The sequence below is a fragment of the Oryx dammah genome, unplaced genomic scaffold (assembly GCF_014754425.2).
Source record: "Oryx dammah isolate SB20612 unplaced genomic scaffold, SCBI_Odam_1.1 HiC_scaffold_23, whole genome shotgun sequence".
Taxonomy (NCBI): domain Eukaryota; kingdom Metazoa; phylum Chordata; class Mammalia; order Artiodactyla; family Bovidae; genus Oryx; species Oryx dammah.
In genome coordinates this window covers 68,997,626-69,023,690 of record NW_024070207.1, presented here as the reverse complement: position 1 = coordinate 69,023,690, position 26,065 = coordinate 68,997,626, and the positions used below count along the sequence as shown (strand labels likewise).

General features: G+C 38.7%; 1 protein-coding gene across 1 annotated transcript in view; it reads right to left on the bottom strand.

Moving 5' to 3' along the window:
• The window catches only part of ABCB7 (ATP binding cassette subfamily B member 7), a 140,884-nt gene that overhangs the window by 65,320 nt on the left and 49,499 nt on the right, over nt 1-26,065 (bottom strand). Inside the window, exon 2 of the mRNA XM_040265648.1 lies at nt 93-170. Within this exon, the coding sequence (XP_040121582.1) occupies nt 93-170 (78 nt within the window). The remainder of the gene's footprint in view (nt 1-92; nt 171-26,065) is intronic.

Sequence of the window (26,065 nt, the reverse complement as noted above, 5' to 3'; positions counted from 1 at the left end):
TTTGAAAAATATGTAATATAAGTTAGAAAATGCTCAAAGGGCTTACACATTTTTCCTAGCTATATGTAGAAGAAATGTCTGCTTCATCTTACCCTTGTAGCATCTAATAACTCTCTTGAATAGTCTTTTCCTAGTCTCTGCCATGTAGTATGTCTTAATAACTCTGAGATCTGCAGAAGAGAATAAAAAAAGAGGTCAGAAATTTCAGAGTGGACAGTTAATATTCAAATATTTCTTTTATAGTCCAGGTGCTGTGCTGTACTTAGTCACTTAGTGATGTCCAAATCTTTATAACCCCAAGGACTGTAGCCTACCAGGCTCCTCTGTCCACGGGGAGTACTGTTCATAAACATGCATAAACTAAAACCATAGCCAATATGAGAAAGATGCTTCTTACACATATCTAAAATGGCAAAAAATATGTGGTCCAGATATAAATTATATTACCCATTAAAAGTATCAAATTGTACTTTCCATTTACCCTCTTTCTCCCTAGGTTTCTCTTTGTTTCTGAAAGCCTCTGAAGTCTTCAACCCCATTTCTTTCTTAAATGGTTTCTCTGCTCTTCTAAAAAACACTCTTCCCTTTACTGAACTTTATTATGTGTGCCTTCTTTAGTCTTAATTCTGAATGCTAAATTTAGATAATGGTCATAAGATCAGTTTTGTCAAGGTTTATAACCAGGTGATAAGACTCTTGGGCCAATCTGTTGTGTTGATAATATTCCAAAAGTGAAGTTGAAAGAAAGCAGAAAAAAAAAATAGACATCTCTAAAATGGACATGAAAGTGAAAGTGAAAAGAAAGTGAACTCTTTGTGACCCCATGGACTGTAGCCTATCAGGCTCCTCCATCCATGGGATTTTCCAGGCAAGAGTGCTGGAGTGGATTGCCATTTCCTTCTCCAGAGGATCTTCCTGACCCAGGAATCAAACCCAGGTCCCCTGCATTGCAGGCAGACACTTTACTGTCTGAGCCACCAGCGAAGCCCAAAATGGACATACAACCTTCTAAAATGCACCATCAATTTAGTGAAGAAAAATTTGCATCTTAGGTTAAGAATCTCCCAAAAAGCAGGTAATACATGGGCTTTCCCTAAGCTACAAATGAGTTGTAGAAATGATTAATGCTTTCATATAAAAGTCAATGCTGTACACTGCAAAAGAGCAAAAACAACAACAACAACAAAAAAAAAACAACCTCCATACACACAAAAAGAGCTAATCAAATTATTGAGAAAATTAACTCAGTTGCTTTCTAGAATGTAACCAGTGGGAGCAGTTTCTGTTTATGTATACTTGTAAATAGGGGCTTCCCAGGTGGTGCAGTGGTAAAGAATCTGCCTGCCAATGCAGGAGATGCAAAAGAAAAGGTTCAACCCCTGGGTCAGGAAGATCCCCTGGAGGAGGGCATGGCTACCCACTCCAGTGTTCTTGCCTGGAAAATCCACAGACAGAGCAGCCTGGCAAGCTACAGTCCAAGGGGTCGCAAAGAGTCGGACACAGCTGAGCACATACTTGTAAACATACAGGTATTCCCTAAATTATAAAAATTTCAAAAATACTAATAGCTATTTGCACTGTCTTGCCAAGCCCAAGCTCCTACAACATGCGATGTACCCTCAAATCTGTACAAGGCTTCTATTGTCAATGATGCCTTTCTGGTGCTTATGTCAATTGTTCTCCTTACAGCTTTTCACCATGCTAAGACCTCAAACAAGCTTTACTCCCTCACTGTCCTATTTTTCATAACCCCCCAGTTCAAGTAACTATAAATCAAGTAAGATATCGCACATGTTTACACATGCATATACAATTTAATCTTCTTTGCCTTTCAAAATTTGCCCCGTTATCTCATGATGACTATCTATCTTCTTTATTCTCTCTCAAAACACTGCCTCTATATTGTCAATAAGTAAAAGATAAATGTTGCTGATACACTCAAATTAACAACAAAAACATACTTTCTAAAGTGACATTAGTCAAAATAAAGAAAATTTACTGTAAAATCTAAGTAAGCCCTTGAAAGTATCCATAAAATCCCTTCAAATTTTCTACCTATCTATCCTTCTCTAATCAATCCATATTTCCCTTATGCATCAGGATTCAATGTAAATACTTTTTAAATGTCCATATTCATAAAGAACTTCATACTAAGATAGCATTGTAAAATTATGAACTATTTCAGGCATATAAAAAGCTCAGAAAATAATGAATACAATATGTATTCACTACCCCACCTAAGAAATAACAGATAAAAAGACCTTGACATGCTCCTCTACAATGTCATCTCTTTCCTGATCCCCAGAGAAAATCATTTAAAACATCTTTCATTGCAAAAGCAAAAACAACAGTCACATAATGTGTTAACTCCTTTTGAGGGCTAGTCCCATCACTATTTAAAATATAATTTCTACAAAAAAAATGCTCTGATTTCCAAACAACAGACTTACAAACAATTCTGAAACACAATGTATTTGTACGTTAAGGATTATCTCTATTATTAAAAGGACTTCCCTGGTGGCTCAGATGGTTAAGCGTCTGTCTACAATGTGGGAGACCTGGGTTTGATCCTTGAGTCGAGAAGATCCCCTGCAGAAGGAAATGGCAATCCACTCCAGTACTATTTCTGGAAACTCCCATGGACAGAGGAGCCTGGTGGGCTACAGTCCATGAGGTCTCAAAGAGTCGGACACGACTGAGCGACTTCACTTTCACTTTCTACTATTAAAACACTGGAGAAAAGAGTTTATAGCAAAAAAAAATTACTTAAAAATGGAGAAGGCGAGAGAGGGGACATATGTATACCTATGGCTGATTCAGGTTCATGTTTGGCAGAAACCAACATAATTCTGTAAAGCAATTATCCTTCAAATAAAAATTAAATAAATCTTTTAAAAAGTCAAAAAATGAAGGAGGGCAACAAGAGAAAACAAGATGATTAATTCTTTAAAATTTGATTAGAAAATTAGAGGGTTGAACTAGATGCTCTAAGGTCCCTTTTAACTCTAAAATTCTGTGATTTTTATGGAATAAAATGATAATGCTGCAGTTATTAACTGGATTTTAAAAAGCTTAACTGGGATTATACTTATTTCTTCAACAAATCTAGCATATGATTTTATTTATAACCCCACCCCTCAAAAGACACACACAGAAATAAACCATATATTACTGAAAATAATAGACATGACCAATGTACACAGATACTATACAAATGCAGTATACTGGAAATAACAATCTGCCAGTCTGTTTGAAGAGGCAGACAGGTTAAAACACTGGAGAGTCATGTTTATTTTACCTAAAAGAGAAGAAATTCTGGGAGAGCCTAAAAGTCAAAGATTTTGTGGCATCCAAGCATAATAATGTATGCTCTTCATTTTTATCAACACTATTTGTCCACTAATTAATATAAATATTAATCTTTGATAGTTGCATAGGCACAATATCTTATTATGTGTAGACATTCAGTTATTACTTATGAAAATATTATCAACACTAAAACCATCAACCTAGTAGACAGAACATCCACATGATGAGATTAAGACTCAAGCAAGCAAACCTATTCCAATTACATTTTTCCTTTAAGATAAAAATTACATTTTACTAAAAAATAATCCTCTTGGGCTTCTCTGGTGGTTCAGTGGTAAAGAATCCCCCTGCCAATGCAGGAGACATAGGTTCAGTCCCTGATCTGGAAAGATACCACAACCGTGAAGCATCTAAGCCCATGCACCACAACTACTGAGCCTGTGCTCTAGAGCCTGAGAGCCACAAGTACTGAGCCCCTGCTCTAGAGGTCACTGTGCCACAACTACTGAAACCCACTCGCCCTAGAGACCAAGCTCAACATGAGAAAAGCCACTTCAATGAGAAGCTTGCACACCACAACCAGAGAATATCCCCTGCTCATTGCAACTAGAGAAAAGCCAATGCAGCAATGGAGACCCACCACAGTGAAAAAATAAACTAATTAATTAGATTAAAAATAATCTTATTATATAATGTTTTAGTGATTATTAAATATGATTGTATCCTTTTTATTTATTTGCTGCACAGTCTTTAGTTGCAGTGAGTGGGGGTTACTCTCTAGTTTTGGTATGCAGATTTTTCATTGCAGTGGCTTTTTTTGTTGTGGAGCATGGGCTCTAGAGTGCTCAGGCTTCAGTAGTTGCAGCACATGGGCTCCGCAGCTGTGGCTCCTGAGTTCTAGAGCACAGGTTCAATAGGTGCACAGGTTAAATCGCTCCATAGCATGTGATACCTATCCCGATCAGGGATCATACCTACGTCTCCTGCATTGACAGGCGGATTCTTTACCAATGAGTCCCCAGGAAAGCCTAAATGTATCCTTTTTAGAATAGTTATTTTTCATAATACAAGTAATGTTCAGTGTTTATGACACTTTAAGAATTACCTAATAATAGGTTAAAGAGCAATGTATAAATTGTCAATTGGAAACAAAGTTTACAACTATCCATCCATGATGCATGTACTGCTTAACAATATCAGTCATGCATGAATACTGTTATCATTTGATCATTAAAAAATATCAAACATTTAAAATTAAACTCTCAATATATTTAAAGGAGAAACTATCATAATTCAAAATTACATTTATCTCACTTTAAAAGTTTAAAAGTCTGAGATAAATGCTATTTGAACTTGGTTTTCTTTCCAATTTCTTCAAAACTAGCTGGGAGTGGCAGGGGGCAGGGGTGAATGAAGAAAAGGAGAGAAGGTAGTAGAGAGGTGGGTGAAGGACTTGAGGGGTAAGAATGGAAGAAGAAGAGGAAAGAAAATGTTAGACTGACTTTTTAGATTTTGTAGCTGTATTTCTCAAATGTAAGTTGAAGGATAAAGAATTTCCTCCATTATGTTAGATATTCAACAAATGTGTGCTAAATGAATGAATAAATGGCAACATAGCTCAAGGATCATGGGCAGCTCATTCACCTAAGTATTCATTCATTAAACCACAAAATCATCGAACTACATCACTGTAAAATTTGATGACTCTAGAACAGGGGTTTTCCATTATTTTTTTCTCTATAAAGGGCCAGAGAGCAAATATTTTGGGGTTTGCAGGCATACCATCTGTGTCATAACTACTCAACTCTGTCACTGTAGCATGAAAACAGCCACAAATAATACACAGATAAACATCTGGCTATGTTCAAATAAAATTTTACTTATGGACACTGAAATGTGAATTTCAAATCATTGTCATCTGTCAAAAAAAATTATTCTTCTTTTGATTGTTTTCCCAACCATTCAGTTCAGATCAGTCACTCAGGTGTGTCCCACTCTTTGCGACCCCATGAATCGAAGCACACCAGGCCTCCCTGTCCATCACCAACTCCTGGAGTTCACTCAGACTCATGTCCATCGAGTCAGTGATGCCATCCAGCCATCTCATCCTGTCGTCCCCTTCTCCTCCTGCCCCCAATCCCTCCCAGCATCAGAGTCTTTTCCAATGAGTTAACTCTTTGCATCAAGTGGCCAAAGTACTGGAGTTTCACCTTTAGCATTATTCCTTCCAAAGAACACACAGGGCTGATCTCCTTTAGAATGGACTGGTTGGATCTCCGTGCAGTCCAAGGGACTCTCAAGAGTCTTCTCCAACACCACAGTTCAAATGCATCAATTCTTCGGCACTCAGCTTTCTTCACAGTCCAACTCTCACATCCATACATGACTAATGGAAAACCATAGCCTTGACTAGACAGACCTTAGTCGGCAAAGTAATGTCTCTGCTTTTGAATATGCTATCTAGGTTGGTCATAACTTTCCTTCCAAGGAGTAAGCATCTTTTAATTTCATGGCTGCAATCACCATCTGCAGTGATTTTGGAGCTCCCCCAAAATAAAGTCTGACACTGTTTCCACTGTTTCCCCATCTATTTCCCGTGAAGTGATGGGACCAGATGCCATGATCTTAGTTTTCTGAATGTTGAGCTTTAAGCCAACTTTTTCACTCTCCTCTTTCACTTTCATCAAGAGGCTTTTTAGTTCCTCTTCACTTTCTGCCATAAGGGTGGTGTCATCTGCATATCTGAGGTTACTGATATTTCTCCCAGCAATCTTGATTCCAGTTTGTGCTTCTTCCAGCCCAGTGTTTCTCATGATGTACTCTGCATATAAGTTAAAAAGCAGGGTGACAATATACAGTCTTGGCATACTCCTTTTCCTATTTGGAACCAGTATGTTGTTACATGTCCAGTCCTAACTGTTGCCTCCTGACCTACATATAGGTTTCTCAAGAGGCAGGTCACGTGGTCTGGTATTCCCAACCATTTGGTTCAGTTCGGTTCAGCCGTTCAGTCATGTCCGACTCTTTGGGACCCCATGAGTCACAGCACGCCAGGCCTCCCTGTCCATCACCAACTCCTGGAGTTCACTTAGACTCACGTCCATCGAGTCTGTGATGCCATCCAGCCATCTCATACTCAGTCGTTCCCTTCTCCTCCTGCCCCTAATCCCTCCCAGCATCAGGGTCTTTTCCAATGAGTCAACTTTTCGCATGAGGTGGCCAAAGTACTGGAGCTTCACCTTTAGCATCATTCCTTCCAAAGAAATCCCAGGGCTGATCTCCTTCAGAACGGAAGGGTTGGATCTCCTTGCAGTCCAAGGGACTCTCAAGAGTCTTCTCCATCACCACAGTTCAAATGCATCAATTCTTTGGCACTCAGCTTTCTTCACAGTCCAACTCTCACATCCATACATGACCACTGGGAAAACCATAGCCTTGACTAGATGGATCTCTGTTGGCAAAGTAATGTCTCTGCTTTTCAATATGCTATCTATTAAAAAATGTTAAAAAAAAATTCTTAGCACAGAGGCCTTGCAAACATAGATGGCATACTGGACTTGGCCCAATGGCCATTACCTGCTGATAATATGCTCTTGACAATTTCTAAAATTCCCTTCAGCTGTCTCCTGCTCTGAATGATTTCTAAAATCCCTGCAGCTTCTAAGGATTCTCATAATGACACAGCAAAACAAAACACTTCTACAAAAAAATCATTATCACAAAAAATAAACTCATGAACAAAAATTATCCACAGAATTCCCCTTTTCTTTAATCAATTTTCCTTTTTATCTACCAATTTTTACGTCTCTGAAGGCATAATATCAGCAGCAGACCTATTTAGTAGTTTGCACAAAAACTCTTCATATATTTGTTTAGGCAACTTCTGTGAAGAAAGTTTAGACTTCATTCCCCATTCATATTAAGAAACTCTTTGTCATCACGAAACCTGTTAACTCTTTCATATGTTTCATCTAAGTGATGGGAAATTCAATGCTGTTTACTAATAAAGTAATAAAGAATTACAAGGCATTTGCCATATTCAGGGCAATAAAAACTAATGACTCAATGTTAAAAGGTAAAAAAAAAAAAAAAAAAAAAAAACAACACAAAAAACTTCAGAACCGGTTCATTTTTAAATCATGAAATTAGGGAGAAAATACACGAAGAGAACCTTATCATATTAAAAGTAATTCACCAAGGGCATATTTTAGAGAAATTTAATTAATGGATTATTTCACTGGGCTGACTTCCAAGAACTTTAGGAAACTGGTATAAATCTCTGTGCTTCTAAGATTCCTAGTCCTATTGTGTTTGTGCACAGAATGGAGACATTACTACACACAGTGCAGCTGGAATGCGGAGATAATATGAAAGAAGTTGAGAAAGTAGAGTTGGACCTATTTTTTTTTTGCTACTTTACAGTTTCAACTTCCATTTTTTATATTTATTAATATGGACTTCAGAGAAAATTCTGAAGTACATTTCTTAACTAAGTTTCATTGCAGACAATCTGAATCAGTAGCAAATCTGACACTTTTGTTTAGTAATATTTTTCTATAAATGCTCTCATTATGTTTGCTGCTTTTTACTGATATATCAGATTGCCACTGGTTGGCAAATTACCTGGAGAAATTACATTAAACTCATACAGGATAGGGTTTTCATTTACTTGCATCATTCTGCAAGGCTCACTCATGCAGGTTGTATCCAAAATAGTTTTCTTTATATGCATTCCAAAAAAATCTAATAACAGGCAGTCCTTTGGTAGAAAAGAAATAATCTTTGCCTATAACATAGGTAAAGATTTAAAATATTGCTATAAACATAAAACCAACTCCCAGACATATAAATGATACCTAAAAAGCTTCAGATGACCACTAGATGAAAAAGGTATTTTAAGGAAGGTATTTGGTTTTGTGAATTTTATATCCCTTTAGACTTATTCATATTTAGTTTCTTTCTTGCATGCTAAAAGTTAAGTTCTACTATAGAGGTTGGTAAACACAGTTGGGGCTGACAGCAATCTGCCATTCCCTTCAACACAGGTGTCTCCTTTTTATCGTTTTGCTATCTCTTTTTTCTCTCTTATAATGTGCTAGTAGATTTTTCTTTCTCTTCTATCTGCCTATCTTGTTAACTGTTAGTTTAGTTTTTCTCGTGGCACTCAAAGCTGAGAAGGTTGCTAACCTCTACTCCACTATCTCCTCATGGTCTTATTGAACAGAGACAAGATGGAGGATACAACTGTAATATTTCTGATAACAAAATTATTATCCAAAACAACTTAGTTCCACAAAAGAAAAAAAATGAATCTTTCCAAAAGATACTGCACCCCTTCAAAAATATATACACAAAAATTTCTTAATTTTGCTGTCTTTCATTTCTCTCTTTGAGCGATGAAAACTGTTAAAGAGTTTTTTTCTAAAACTATCCACTCTTCTTCTCAATTGCATTTTGAAAATTCATAACATGACCATAATTCATACAAGGGCTAGAACACTTGTTTTCATATAATGTCAGGAAGAAAACTAACAGCTCTCTTACAAGTATTTTATGGGCTGTATATTTTTCCAAATGTCTTCAAGAGAAGCAACCTAGAGCCTTAAAGTCACTCTAAAACTGTTTCAAGAGTAAACAAACCTTGCTCTAAATTGCCATCTTAATGTTCTTAAATTGGATACACAGTTGCAACACAAAAAGGTTTTTCTCTTACACACTGTACACAACAAATTTAAATAAGTGTTCATTACGTTTTTGAAGTTTATAAGCTAAAGCTAACAGATGTGGGCAAGAATATCACAGAAAGACAATGCAAAGGTAGGATATATCTTGATCACCTTTCCACTATCATCTATCCAAAAACACCCTTAAATTTTAGTTCATTCCTTGAGATGCTTAGCCCGGAACAGGACAGCAGATTAGCTGAAGGCCAGAGTAGTTAGCATTTTATCCCATTTTTGTATTTTAATTTGAATTTGTTTGCTGAGATACTTTAGCATTATGAAGCAACATGGATTATAAACAGCTATACTTTCTACAGCCATACCACCCTGACTTCACCTGATCTTGTCTGATATTGGAAGCTAAGCAGGGTCTGCCTGGATAGTACTTGGATGGGAGAAGAAGCTTTACTATAACCATTTTAAATAAGAACCACTGCAGCTACCATTCACTAAACAATCATTATTTGGCTGACCTTTTGCCTAATACTACATTATCTCATTTAATTCTCACTACATGGACATCACCAGATGGTCAACACCGAAATCAGATTGATTATATTCTTTGCAGCCAAAGACAGAGAATCTCTATACAGTCAGCAAAAACAAGACTGGGAGCTGACTGTGGCTCAGATCATGAACTCCTTATTGCCAAATTCAGACTTAAACTGAAGAAAGTAGGGAAAACCACTAGACCAAAATCAAATTCCTTATGATTATACAGTGGAAGTGAGAAATAGATTTAAGGAACTAGATCTGATAGACAGAGTGCCTGATGAACTATGGAATGAGGTTCGTGACATTGTACAGGAGACAGGGGTCAAGACCATCCCCATGGAAAAGAAATGCAAACAAGCAAAATGGCTGTCTAAGGAGGCCTTAAAAATAGCTGTGAAAAGAAGAGAAGTGAAAAGCAAAGGAGAAAAGGAAAGATATAAGCATCTGAATGTAGAGTTCCAAAGAATAGCAAGGAGAGATAAGAAAGCCTTCCTCAGCGATCAATGCAAAGAAATAAAGGAAAACAACAGAATGGGAAAGACTAGAGATCTCTTCAAGAAAATTAGAGATACCAAGGGAACATTTCATGCAAAGATGGGCTTGATAAAGGACAGAAATGGTATAGACCTAACAGAAGCAGAAGATATTAAGAAGAGGTGACAAGAATACACAGAAGAACTGTACAAAAAAGATCTTCATGACCCAGATAATCACAATGGTGTGATCCCTCATTTAGACCCAGACATCCTAGAATGTGAAGTCAAGTGGGCCTTAGGAAGTATCACTACAAACAAAGCTAGTGGAGGTGACGGAATTCCAGTTGAGCTATTTCAAATGCTGGAAGATGATGCTGTGAAAGTGCTGCACTCAATATGCCAGCAAATATGGAAAACTCAGCAGAGGCCACACGCCTGGAAAAGGTCAGTTTTCATTCCAATGCCAAAGAATGCTCAAACTACCGCACAATTGCACTCATCTCACACGCTAGTAAAGTAATGCTCAAAATTCTCCAAGCTAGGCTTCAGCAATCTGTGAACTGTGAACTTGGAGATGTTCAAGCTGGTTTTAGAAAAGGCAGAGGAACCAGAGATCAAATTGCCAACATCTGCTGGATCATTGAAAAAGCAAGAGAGTTCCAGAAAAACATCTATTTCTGCTTTATTGACTATGCCAAAGCCTTTGACTGTGTGGATCACAAGAAACTGTGGAAAATTCTGAAAGAGATGGGAATACCAGACCACCTGACCTGCCTCTTGAGAAATCTGTATGCAGGTCAGGAAGCAACAGTTAGGACTGGACATGGAACAACAGACTGGTTCCAAATAGGAAAAGGAGTACACCAAGGCTGTACATTGTCACCCTGCTTATTTAACTTCTATGCAGAGTACATCATGAGAAACAGGCTGGAGGAAGCACAAGCTGGAATCAAGACTGCCAGGAAAAATATCAATAACCTCAGATATGCAGATGACACCACCCTTATGGCAGAAAGTGAAGAGGAACTAAAAAGCCTCTTGATGAAAGTGAAAGAGGAGAGTGAAAAAGTTGCCTTAAAGTTCAACGTTCAGAAAACTAAGATCATGGCATCTGGTCCCATTACTTCATGGCAAATAGATGGGGAAACAGTGGAAACAGTGTCAGACTTTATTTTGGGGGGGCTCCAAAATCACTGCAGATGGTGATTGCAGCCATGAAATTAAAAGATGCTTACTCCTTGGAAGGAACGTTATGACCAACCTAGATAGCATATTCAAAAGCAGAGACATTACATTGCCAACAAAGGTCCATCTAGTCAAGGCTATGGTTTTTCCAGTGGTCATGTATGGATGTGAAAGTTGAACTATGAAGAAAGCTGATTGCCGAAGAATTGATGTTTTTGAACTGTGGTGTTGGAGAAGACTCTTGAGAGTCCCTTGGACTGCAAGGAGATCCAACCAGTCCATTCTAAAGGAGATCAGTCTTGGTTGTTCATTGGAAAGACTGATGCTAAAGGTGAAACTCCAGTACTTTGGCCACCTCATGCAAAGAGTTGACTCACTGGAAAAGACTGATGCTGGGAGGGATTGGGGGCAGGAGGAGAAGGGGACAATAGAGGATGAGATGGCTTGATGGCATCACCGACTCGATGGACATGACTTTGGATGAACTCTGGGAGTTGGTGATGGACAGGGAGGCCTGGCGTGCTGCAATTCATGGGGTCAAAAAGAGTTGGACATGACTGAGCGACTGAACTGAAGTGAACTGATAATGTACTATTATTACTATTCCCATTATAGAAACTAGATACTGAGGCTCTGAAAGACTACCATGCTCAAATCCATACAGCTAGTAAGTGGTGGAATGGAGATGGACATTTCTAACATTATCAGTACTAACAATATCAACATTGTCATTAGATCTAGTGAGTTTACTCTAGATCACGGAAAAAGCAAGAGAACTCCAGAAAAGCCTCTACTTTTACTTTACTGACTACGCTAATGCCTTTGTGTGAATCACAACAAACTGTGGAAAAATTCTTAGAGAGATGGACATACCAGACCATCTTACCTGCCTCCTGAGAAAAATGTATGCAGGTCAAGAAGCAACAGTTAGACTGTACATTGAACTACATATTGGTTCCAAATCGTGAAAGGAGTACATCAAGGCTGTATATTGTCATCCTGCTTATTTAACTTATATGCAGAGTACATCATGAGAAACCCTGGGCTGGATGAAGCACAAGGTGGAATCAAGATTTCCGGGAGAGATATCAATAACCTTAGATATGCAGATGACACCACCGTTATGGCAGAAAGTGAAGAGGAACTAAAGAGCCTCTTGATGAAAGTGAAAGAGGAATGTGAGAAAGCTGGTTTAAAACTCAACATTGAAAAAACAAAGATCATGGCATCCAGTCCCATCGCTTCATGGCAAACAATGGAAACAATGACAGACTTTATTTACTTGGGCTCCAAAATCACTGCAGATGGTGACTGCAGCCATGAAATTAAAAGACACTTACTCCTTGGAAGAAAAGTAATGACCAACCTAGACAGCATATTAAAAAGCAGACATATTACTTTCCTGACAAATGTCTGTCTAGTCAAAGCTATGGTTTTACCAGTAGTCATGTATTGACGTGGGAGTTTTAGTATAAAGAAAGCTGAGTACTTAAGAACTGATGCGTTTGAACTTTTGGTGTTAGAGAAGACTCTTGAGAGTCCCTTGGACTGCAAGGAGATCCAACCAGTCCATTCTAAAGGAGATCAGTCGTGAATATTCATTGGAAGGTCTGATGCTGAAGCTGAAGCTCCAATACTTTGGCCACCTGATGCAAAAAGCTGACTCATTGGCAAAGATCCTGAGGCTGGGAAAGACTGAAGGCAGAAGAGAAGGGGACGACAGAGGATGAGATGGTTGGATAGCACCACCGACTCAATGGACACGAGTTTGAGTAAGCTCCAGGAGTTGGTGATGGACAGGGATGCCTGGCATGCTGCAGTCCATAGTGTCGCAGAGTCAGACATGAATGAGCAGCTGAACTGAAGTGAACTGAATTTACTCTTCCTGATGGATAACCCTGAAATGCCTAGGTTAATTTTCCTGTTGTTAACAAGGAAGACGTTCCACTATTTGTTTGCTTTTTTTCAGTAAAAAATATCAACGCTACGGTGTTAAACATAAAGGGCAACATCACCAAAAGTGGCAGAATATGAAGCTTCAAAAAAGTGTACCTCCACTAAAACAATGATTAAGTTGTCAAAAACTGACAAAAACAATTTTTCTAAAACTTCTGAAATCAACCAAAAAATGTACAGCAAGTAGGGAATTGCATAATGAGGAAAGAAATTGCTAAATTACAGCAGAGAGCATTATGACATTGTGCATACCCACCTACCATATCCCATTCTGCAGATCAGAGGTATCTCTCATTCCTCTTATGGCTGGCTGCTACCAGAGGTGGAAATGTAAGGCTCCTTGCTCAAATAATTGTGGTTGTATTTTTTAAACTGTTTGGCAGCTTCCTAAACACCTTGCTCAGGGGCTTACCTTGTTGTGTATCCTTCAGAACTCTCTTCAGGTTGGAAGTGTTTAATGTTGTTTGTTGTAAAGTATATAAAGTACACATACTAGCTGCAGACGCCTGGAGCAAGAGATAATGGGGCAAGCAGGAGAAAGAATATAAGTCTAGGAAGAGAGTCTGGAGCAAGAGGTACATGGGAAAATAAGGACTTAAGAGTAGAAATGTTATATTTTTTAAAAAGTAATGAAAAATAAATACAGGAACACAAAAGTATATCAACATTACTTAATATGATGTGGATGGTGACTGCAGCCATGAAATTAAAAGATGCTTGCTCCTTGGAAGAAATGCTATAACCAAACTAGACAGCATATTAAAAAGCAGAGACATTACTTTGCCAACAAAGGTCCATATAGTCAAAGCTATGGCTTTTCCAGTGGTCATGTATGGATGTGAGAGCTGGACCAAAAAAAAGGCTGATTGCTTCTCGGCCTTTTGGCTAAGATCACATGTAGAAAGCTAACTGCTAAAGAATGGATGCTTTTGAACTGTGGTGCTGGAAAGACTCTTGAGAGTCCCTGGACTACAAGGAGATCAAACCAATCAATCCTAAAGGAAATCAACCCTGAATGTTCATTGAAGGACTGATGCTGAAGCTGAAGCTCCAATACTTTGGCCACCTGATGCAAAGAGCTGACTCATGGGAAAAATCCCTGTTGCTGGGAAAGATTAAACACAGGAAGAGAAGGGGATGACAGAGGATGCAATGGTTGGATGGCATCATCAACTCAATGGACATGAGTTTGAGCATCCTCCAGGAGATGGTGGAGGACAGGGAAGCTGCAGTCCGTGGGGTTGCAGAGAGTCAGACACAACTGAGCGATTGAACAACAACATTGACCAAAACACTTTTATGAGAATTCCATATTACAATGAAGAAGCTGAAGTAACCCCCAACAAGGACAAAGTCAAGAACAATGCAATGAAATAAAATGACCAAATTCACTTTATCTACATGAGCCCCTCCCCCAACCCAGCAGCGCTCAGTGCCAAGACAGATTACTCAGACTTGCAACTTCTCCTTCAGGGGAAAAGAGTGAGTGCAACATGTCACTCACATCTCAGAACTATAGAGTGCTGCCCAAGGTATTGGATTCTCTCTCAGCTTACTCAGAATGCTGATGGACCAGAACAGTTTAGGTGCTTGCAGGCAGCTATGAACATAGGAAACCTGGCATGGCTTTGTGTAATTGGAAGGAGGCATGCATCCTGAGGCTTCCTTTCTGACAGTGAAGGAGAGGAGTGCAATAAATATGTGTTCAATATACAATTTTCAGAGTGCTGCCCAAGAGACTAGTTTCTATCTCCCCTCACTTGAAGCTCTGACAGAACCAGCATAGTTTGGATTCCTGGCAAATGCTGAGAATGATGGAAAGTGGAAAAGCAGTGTGCTGTGGGTGGCATATTCAGCTTGATAAGAAGGTTCACAACTCAAGGCTTCTACTTTTGAAGGGAGAGAAAGGAGTGGACCCTGCATCCAATATTCTGATTTTTCAGGGGGCTGTCCTAGAGACTGGTTTCTGTCTTGACCAACTCAAAGAGTAGATTAGACCTGGCATATAATAGATACCTGGTACAAAAAAACTACCTTGATGATGTACAACTGTTTCAGAGAACCAGCAACACAGCATACAGACACCAGAGCAAGCAAGAGACTATGAGGTTCTGAAAAGAGAAACCAACAAATCACTCTAATTAGAAATCTACAAACACAGGTTGCCAGAATTTTGAGCTGGGATGATTGGTGTAGGTCTTTCCCTGTCAGTGCCAGCACATAAAGACTAGATGACATGGCTATTTCTTCAAAGGTGCAGATATCAATACAAAGCTACAAGGAACACAAAAAGAGGGGAATAAGGTCCGAGCAAAGGGACAAAATAAAGCTCCAGAAACTGATACTAATGAAATCAAGGTGTATGACTATCCTGACAAAAAGTTCAAGATAACTGTCATAAAAATGCTCAATGGGAAAAAAAATGCTCAATGAGGTTGGGAAAATTACGGATGAATGAGAATATCAAGAGAGAGAAAATACAAAAAAAAAAGAAAACAAAATTGGAGATATTTAATACAAAAACTGAACTAAAAAATTCAATGCCTGGGTTCAACAATATATGCAATATGCAATATATATGATCAGATTTGGCCATATAGAAGAATCAGCCAATATGAAGAAAGGTCATTTGAAATTATCCAGTCAGATTAAAAATGAAAAAGAATGAAAAAAGAACACAGGATTAAGGAACTTAAATGACCACATAAAATGAATCACCCTTCATATTATGGGAATCTCAGAACTAGAAGACAGAGAGAGAAAGATATATAAAGGGATTATTTAAAGGATAAAAGCTGAAAACTTCCCAAATCTGGAAAGGGAAATGGACAACCAGACTCAAGAAGCCTAAAAAGAACCACTAAAGATGAATCCAAAGAAGAATAAAAGAAGAATCCAAAGAAGTTCACATCAAGACATTATAGTCAAACTATCAAAAGTCAAGGACAAAGAGAATTTTTTTCCAAAGTGAGAATTTTAAACACAGAAAGATTAAAGTGACTCATCACATAAAAGGGAGTCCCAACAGGACTTATAGCAGACTTCACAGATCAGAAGGGAGTGGAATGATGTATTCAAATTGATGAAAAGAAAAAAAAATGCCTACCAAGAATACTATATCCAGTAAAACTCTTCTTCAAAAAATGAGAGAGAAAGACTTAGAGATAAACAAAAACTGAGAGCATTTGTCAATGCTAGACCTGATATAAGTTATCATAAAGGGAGTTCTTCAAGTTGAAACAAAAGGACACTAAACAACAATGCAATCGCTTTTTCTAGTACTTGAGTTAAAAAAAACATAAATGGTAACTATAAAAAGATATAATTCTGCTATCAAAAATATAAAGTATGTGGGAGATGGTAAAACTAGCTTTTATAAATGATCAATGTGAAGTTGTTATTAGCATAAAATATACTACTATGTTTAATGAAAGTTCATGATAACTACAAAGAAATGCCCATAGAATATACATAAAAGAAAACAAGGATTAAAAAATATTACTACAAAAAACAAAGCAACCAACCAAACACAAAGGAAACAAGGAAAGTGGGACAAATGAGCTTTAAGACAGAACACAATTAACAAAAATGGAATGGTTAAGTTCTTATCTATCAGTAACTACATTAAATTTTAATGGACATTCTCCAACCAAAAGACATAGAATGGCTAAATGGATTAAAAAATCAGTATCTAACTATATACTGTCTTACTAGAAACTCACTTTAGACTTAAAGACACATTTAGGCTAAAAGTAAAAGGACAGAAAAAAAATATTCCATGAAAATGGTAACTGTATCAGACCAAATAAATTTTTAACCAAAAACTGTCACGGGTGACAAAGCAGGACAAAATATAATAATAATAAAAGTTTCAATTCACTGGGAACATGTAACAGTTATAAATATATATATATATACCCAACATTAGAGCACCTAAATACATAAAGCAAACTTTCACAGAAACAAAGGGAGAAATACATAGTAACACATTAACAGTAGATTTTAATATCACACTTTAAATAACTGATAAACATACATATATTCAACATGAAATGAAGGAATGTGAACACTACCACAGACCAGATGGACCTGACTGACAAATGAAATTATTCCACCTAACAGTACCAGAATAGACATTCTTCTCAACTGCACAAAGAACATTCTCCAGGATAACCACATATTAGGTCAAAAAACAGATCTTAACAAATTTAAGAATATTAAAATCATACAAAGTATCTTCTCTGTTCTAAATAAACTGAAATTAGAAATTAATAGAAGGAAAATACAAATAGAAACCACAGTAAAATCACTTTACACCTGCTAGGAATGGTCATTATAGAAAAACAAAACAAACAAAAAACAAGTGTTGGTGAAGATGTGGAGAAACTGGAACTCTGTGGACTTCTGACAGGAATGTAAAATGGTTCAGCTGCTACAGAACACTATATGGAGGTTTCTCAAAAAATTCAAAATTAAACCACCATATGATCCACCAATCCCAGATCTGAGTATTTATCCATAAGAATTGAAATCAGGTACTTGAAGTTATATTTGCATGCCCATATTCACTTCAGCATTTTCAGTATTGCCAAAATTCTGGAACCTATCTAAATATTCACAGATAATAACTAGATAAAGAAAATATATATCCAAATGGTGTAATATTTTTCATCATTAAAAAAGAAATTGGGAATTCCCTAGCAGTCCATTCGTTAGGAATCCATGTTTTCACTGCCTCGTGCCTGGGTTCAATCCACGGTTGGGGTACTAAGATCACAGAAGCCATGTAGCATGGCCAAAAAGAATGGAAAAGACATCTTGTCATATGTGATGACATGAATGAACCTGGAAGATATCCTACTAAGTAAAATAAGCCAGTTGCAGAATGACTAATACTGCATAATACTCCTTATATGAGGTATCTAAAGTAGTCAAACTCACAAAAGCAGAAAGTAATGTGGTTACCATGGACAGGGAGAAGTGGGAAATGGAAAGCTGATGCTCAATACACATAGTTTCAGTTACGCAAAATGAAAAAGTCCTAGAGATTTCTCATAAAACAGTGTGATTAAAATTAACAGTACTGTACTACACACCTAAAATTTTTTTAAGAGGGTAGATCTCAGTCTACATGTCTTTTTTAAAAAAATCACGAATAGAGGAAAAAATAGTTTAAAAACTTATGGAAGAGACGACAAGGCAGTAGAAGCATATTTTCATCTTGAATTCTCATATTACAAACAGATAACTATACAAAACAAAGAACAGAACTTATGATAATGGCAATTCTATAGCAATAAGCAAATACCATATGCAGACCTGAGACCAGGAAAATACCCATACAGTACTCATCAGAAAACACATCGGCCAAATAAGGAACAATAGGTGAAACTGGAAGGGCTTTGGTCCATTCCACTAGTGGATCAATGCAAAGAGTATCCGATAATAAGTTCTAAAGGAGGTGGAACAGCCTAATCCCATGAATGCTAAAAACTGACCAACAAAGGCTCCTTTTGAAGACACAATGAGGGACTACCCTGGTGGTCCAGTGGTTAAGAATCCGGCTGCAAATACAGGGGACCCACGTTTTATTCCTGGTCCAGAAAGATTCCCCATGCTGCAAGAGAACTAAGCTGTGTGCCACAACTACTGAGCCCACACTCTAGAGCCCACAAGGCACAATTACTGAGCCCATGTGCCTGCAATTACTGTAGCTGGCATGCCCTACAGCCTGTGCTCTGAAACAAGAGTAACCATTACAATGGGAAGCCTGCACACCATAACTAGAGAGCAGTCCCTGTTCACTACAATTAGAGAAAGCCTGCATGCAGCAACAAAGACCCAGTCCAGTCAAAAATAAATAAAAAATAAATTTAAAAAAAGACACATTGAGGACAAACTGCATGAAGTGGAATTAAAATTGAGCAGGACTAGGGCAAAAAGGAAAAGAAGACCCAGACAAAGGTAACAATGGGAAAGAGAGACCAAATATCACCAAAAAAAAAAAAAAGGTGAAAAAGCTCCACAAAGTTAGAAAAGCTAGCTGAACCAAACCTCCTTCTAAAATCTCAGCCAGAACAGTGTGGAGATTCCTTAAAAAACTGGAAATAGAACTGCTATATGAACCAGCAATCCCACTGCTGGGCATACACCCTGAGGAAACTAGAATTGAAAGAGACACATGTACCCCAATGTTCATCACAGCACTGTTGATAATAGCCAGGACATGGAAGCTACCTAGATGTCCATCAGCAGACAAATGGATAAGAAAGCTGCGGTACATATACACAATGGAATATTACTCAACCATTAAAAAGAATATATTTGAATCAGTTCTAATGAGGTTGATGTATTATACAGAGTGAAGGAAGTCAAAAAAACACCAATACAGTATACTAATGCATATATATAGAATTTAGAGAGATGGTAACAATAACCCTATATGTGAGACAGCAAAAGAGACAATGTATAGAACAGCCTTTTGGACTCTGTGCAAGAAGGCGACGGTGGGATGATCTGAGAGAATAGCACTGAAACATGTATATTATCATATGTGAAACAGATTGCCAGTCCACGTTCGATGCACAAGACAGGGTGCTCAGGGCTCATGCACTGGGATGACCCTGAGGGATGGGATGGGGAGGGAGGTGGGAGGGAGTTTCAGGATGGGGAACACATGTACACCCATGGCTGATTCATGTCAATGTATGGCAAAAACCACTACAATACTGTAAAGTAATTAACCTCCAATTAAAATAAATAAATTAAAAAAAATAAAATCTCAGCCAAAGTAATTTCATATGAAAATCAACAGATGGGTGGAGCCAAGATGGCAGTGAGGGAAGACACGGAATCTGTGCCACACCTAGGATACCTAACAGGCGCCAGTGGGGAACTTCCTTCAGACAAGTGAACCATAAGAGACCCGGAGAGAACAGGTACCAGGTAGGAGGAAGTGGAGAAGCTCGAGGCCTGGGGACCAGCGATTGAGGAGCCGCTGGAGGAGGCAGAGCGGTTTTGGTGCTGAAAGAAATCTGGGTGCCTGGGGCAGTTTGGGCACCTTTGGGCCCTGGGAGCAGGCTGTCTGCTTGCCTGGGAAGGGTTGTATCCTTGGGGATTGGAAGATCTACTGGGAAAAGCCCAAGGGGTTCCCCCTTTCACTTTGCAGGAGTGAGAGGCTGCTGGGGAAGGGGAGTAGTTTTGATGCCATAAGTGGTTTGGGTGCCAGGGGCAGTTTGGGCACCTTTGGACACTAGGAGCAGTATGCCTGCTTGCCTGGGAGAGGTTGGGATCCTTGGGGATTGGAGGATCCACTGGGAAAAGCTCCTGGGTTCCCCTTTAACTTTGCTGTGACTGAGTGGCTGCTGGGGAAGGGGGAGAAGTTCTGGCACCAGAAGCAGTTTGGAAGCTTCTAAGTACTGAGAGAGATGTATCTGCTCCACTGGGAGAGAGAGAGATCTCTGAGGGAATAGAAAGATCCACTGGGCAAGCCCATGGGGTTCCCCTTTCATTTGGCCCTGGGATGCATTCTGGAGCCCAGGGGCTTGAACACCTGCCCTCCAGGGCCCTCTCTATTCACCTGCATAGCCCTTTGCCCTCTGGGGCATACTACACTCTTCAGGGACCTCTCCACCAGGGGAAGCTGCTGCAAGGAGAGAAAAATGCCTGCTGGCTTGGGAAGTCACCTGCAGGGTTTCAGGAACAGGGAACTGCCTAGTGTCACTCTCCCAACTCAGCCCTGGGGAGACTCCTAAGGCCCCCAGGCTGAGCCTTCTGCCCTCTGGACCACCTCCCCCCTCCAGGGCCCTCCTCCAGGCCCAGTCCTTTGCTATTTGGGAGCCCCAGCCCCAGGGTCCCCCTCTATTCTCTGGTTTCTTCCCACCTCCTAGGTCTCCATCCTCTTCAGGTCCCTTCACCCTTCTAGAGGCCCTGTCTGCCTACTAGACTGGCCCTCCACCATCCAGGACTTCCCCCCCCACACACAATGAAAAGCAAAAAATAACATACAAGGGAGTCCTCAAAAGGCCAACAGCTGATTTTTCAGCAGAACCTCTGCAGGCCAGAAGGCAGTGGCAGGATATATTTAAAGTGATGCAAGAGAAAACCTACAGCTAAGATTACTCTACCCAGCAAGGACTTTATTCAGATTTGAAGGTGAAATAAAAAGCTTTATAGAATAACAAAATTTAAAAGAATTCATCACAAAAAAAGAAAAAGAATTCAGCACCACCAAATCAGTCTTACAACAAATGCTAAAGGTAATTCTCTAGCAAGAAACACAAGAGAAGAAACAGATCCACAAAACCTAAATGATTAAGAAAAATGGCAATAGGAACACACATATCAATAATAACATTAAATGTAAATAAATAAATGCTCCAACCAAAAGACACTGACTGCCTGAATGTATACAAAAACAAGATCTGTGTACATGCTGCCTCCAAGAGACCCACTTCAAGATGTAACGACACATACAAACTGAAAGTCAGGGGATGGAAAAAGATATTCCATGCAAATGGATACCAAAAGAGGGCGGGAGCAGCAATACTTATATCAGAAAAAATATATTTTAAAATAAAAACTATTACAAAATATAAGGAAGGACACTACACAATGATCAAGGTATCAAACCAAGAAGACAAAGCAATTATAAATATTTATGCACCCAACATGGGAATACCTCAATACATAAGAAAAACACTAACAGACATTGAAGGGGAAATCAACAGTAACACAATTGCAGGGGACTTTAACACCTCATACCAGTGGCAGATCATCAAAACAGAAAATTAATAAGGAAATGCAAGCACAAAATGACACATTAGACCAGATGAACCCAACTGGTATATTCAAGACATTCCATCCAAATGAAAAAGAATACACTTTCTTCTCAAGTGCACGTGGAACTTTCTCCAGATAGATCACATCTTGGGTCACAAATCAAGCCTTAGTAAATTAAAGAAAACTGAAATTGTATCAAGCATCTTTTCTGAACACAATGATATGAGGTAAAATATGAATTACATGGAAAAATTGCAAAAAAACACATGGAGATTAAACAACACACTTCTACATAACAAGAGGTCACTGATGGAATCAAAAATACCTAAAAACAAATGAGAGTGAAAACACGGTGACCCAAATCTATAGGATACAGCAAAAGCAGTTCTAAGAGGGAAGTTTAGCAATACAATCCTACCTCAATAAACCAGACAAACATCAAATAAAGAATCTGTCTTTACACCTAAAGCAACTAGAAAAAGAGCAATTACAAAAAAAAAAAAAAAACAACCTCCAAAATTAGTGAAAGGAAAGAAATTGTTATGACTAGAGCACAAATAAATGAAAAAGAAATTAAGGAAATAACAGCAAAGTTACATAAACCTAAAAGCTGGCTCTTTGAGTAGATAACCAAAATTGGCAAACCACAGCCAGACTCCTCAAGAAAATAAGGGAGAGGACTCAAATTAAAAAAAATTATAAATGAAAAAGGAGAAGTAACAACAGACAATGTGGATACAAAGGATCATGAGAGACTACTGTGAGCAAATATACTCCAACAAAATGGACAGATTTCTAGAAAAGTACAACCTTCCAAAACTGAACCAGGAAAAAAACAGATATCATGAATGGACCAATCACAAGCACTAAAATCAAAACTGTGATTAAAAACCTTCCAATTAAAAAAAAGCCCAGGGCCTGATGGTTTTACAGGTGAATTTTACAAAAAGTATAAAGAACTAAAACTTATCCTGCTCAAATTCTTCCAGAAAATTAAACAGGAAGAAAAAGTCCCACTCATCCTAGGACAGCATCATCACCCTGATACCAAAACCAGACAAAGATACCACCAAAAAAAAAAAAAAATTATGGGCCACTATCACTGATGAACATAGCTGCAAAAATCCTCAAGAAATTTGAGCAAACAAAATCCAACAGCACATTAAGATGATCATACACCATGCTCAAGTGGGATTTTCCCAAGGATGCAAGGATTCATCAATATCCATAAATCAATCAATGTGATACACCATGTCAACAAATTGAAAGATAAAAAACAAACGGTCTACAATTATATACCTGTGGCAGATTCATGTTGATGTACGGCAAAATAAATATAATACTGTAAAGTAATTAACCTCCAATTAAAATAAATAAATTTATATTAAAAGAAAAACAAATGGTCATCTCAACAGATGCAGAGAAGACTTTCTACAAAACTCAACACTCATTTATGATAAAAATGCTCCAGAAAGTAGCCCTAGAAGGAACTCACCTCAATATAATAAAGGCCATATAAAACAAACCCACAGCAAATATCATTCTCAATGGTGAAAAACTGAAAGCATGTCCTCTAAGATTAGGAACAAGACAATGGTGTCCACACTTGCCACTATTATTTAGCATGGTTTTGGAAGTCCTAGCTATGGCAATCAGAGGAAAAAAAAAAAACCAAAGAAATAAAAGGAATCCAGATTGGAAAATTAGTAAAACTCAATCACTGTTTGCAGATGACATGAAAACCCTAAACAATCCACCAGAAAATTACTAGTTAATGAATGTACTAAACCTACAGGATATAAAATTAATACACAGAAATCCGTTGCATTCCCATACAAAAACATATAAAGAACAAAAAGAAAAGTTAAAGAAACAATTCTATTCACCACTGCAACAAAAAGAATAAAATAGCTAGGCATAGACCTACCTAAAGAGACAGAAGACCAGTATATAGAAAACTATAAGACACTGATGAAAGAAATCAAAGATGACACAAACAGATGGAGAGATACACCTTATTTCTGGACTGGAACAATCAATATAGTGAAAATGACTACACTATTTAAAACAATGTACTGATTCAATACAATCCCTATCAAACTATCAGTGGTATTTTTCACAGAACTAGAACAAAGAATTTCACAATTTGTATGGAAACAAAAAATACCATGAATAGCCAAAACAATCTTGAGAGAGAGAATGGAATTGGAAGAATCAACCTTCCTGACTTCAGTTCAGTTGCTCAGTCATGTCCGACTCTTTGCAGCCCCATGGACTGCAGCACTCCAGGCTTCCCTGTCCATCACCGACTCCCGGAGCTTACTCAAAGTTAGGTCCATTGAGTCGGTGATATCATCCAACCATCTCATCCTCTGTTGTCCCCTTCTCCTGCCTTCAACTGTTCTCAGCAATAGGGTCTTTTCCAAAAAGTCAGTTCTTCACATCAGGTAGCCAAAGTATTGGAATTTCAGCTTCAGCATCGGTTCTTCCAATGAATATTCAGGACTGATTTCCTTTAGGATTAACTGATTTGATCTTCCTGCAGTCCAAGGGACTCTCAAGTGTCAATCACCACAGATCAAAACCATCAATTCTTCAGTGCTCAGCTTTCCTTATAGTCCAACTATCACATCCATACATGACTACTGGAAAAACCATAGCTTTGACTAGACAGACCTCTGTTGGCAAAGTAGTGTCTCTGCTTTTTAATATGCTGTCTAGGTTGGTCATAACATTTCTGCCAAGGAACAAGTATCTTCTAGTTTCATGGCTGCAGTCACCATCTGCAGTGATTTTGGAGCCCAAGTAAATAAAGTCTGTCATTGTTTCCATTGTTTCCCCATCTATTTACCATAAGTGATGGGACTGGATGCCATGATCTTAGTTTTCCAAATGTTGAGTTTTAAGCCAACTTTTTCATTCTCCTCTTTCACTTTCATAAAGAGGTTCTTTAGTTCTTTGCTTTCTGTCATAAGGGTGGTATCATCTGCATATCTGAGGTTATTGATATTTCTCCTGGCAATTTTGATTCCAGCTTGTACTTCATCCAGCCTGGCATTTCTCCTGATGTACTCTGCATATAAGTTAAATAAACAGGGTGACAATATACAGCCTTGACATACTCCTTTCCCAACTTGGAACCAGTCTGTTATTCCATGTCCAGTTCTAACTGTTGCTTCTTGACCTGCATACAGATTTCTCAAGAGGCAGGTCAGGTGGTCTGGTAGGTGGTAAATATGTAATTCAAAATGATGGAGCAGAAGGACATGTGCTCATCTTTTCCTGCAAGAACTCCAAAATTAAAACTCGCTGCTGAACAACCGTTGACAGAAGAAAGTTGGATCCCACGAAAAAACTATACCCCATGTTCAAGGGCAAAGGAGAAGACCCAGCAAGATGGTAGGAGGGGCAAAATCACGTTTAGAATCAAACCCCAAACCCACCAAAGATGCTCAGAGAGCTCAAACAAACCATGTGTGCACCAGGACCCACAGACCCCACAGAGACTGAGCCAGAACTGTTTGCATGTCTCCTATGGAGGTACCGGACAGCACTGGACTGCTAAAGTGGCAGGGCCTCTGGATGAATTAGACCTGGGTATGGGATAAGCCCTCTTGGAGGAGGTCGCCATTAACTCCACCATAGAGCCATCAGAACTCCCCTGCCAGAGTTGGGGAAACACGCTCTTGGAGGGCACAAACAAAGCCTTGTGCACACCAGGACTCAGAAGGGAGCAGTGACCCCACAAGAGACTGACCCAGACTTGCCTGTGAGTGTCAAGGAGACTCTGGCAGAGGCATGGGTCGGTGGTGGCCTGCTGCAGGGTTGGGGGCACTGAGTGCACCAGTGCCTGCATGGGACCTTTTGAATCTTCATTATGTCCACCATATTTTGGCCTCAGGTCAAACAACAGGGAGGGAACACAGTCCCACCCATCAACAGAAAATTGGATTCAAGATTTACTGAGCATGGCCCCACCTATCAGAATAAGACCCAGTTTTCCCCTCAGTCTCTCCCATCAGGAAACTTCCATAAGTCTGTTCTCCTTCTCCATCAGAGGGCAGACAAAATGTAACCACAATCACAATCACATGGACCACAGCCTTGTCTAACTCAATGAAACTATGAGCCACTCCGTGT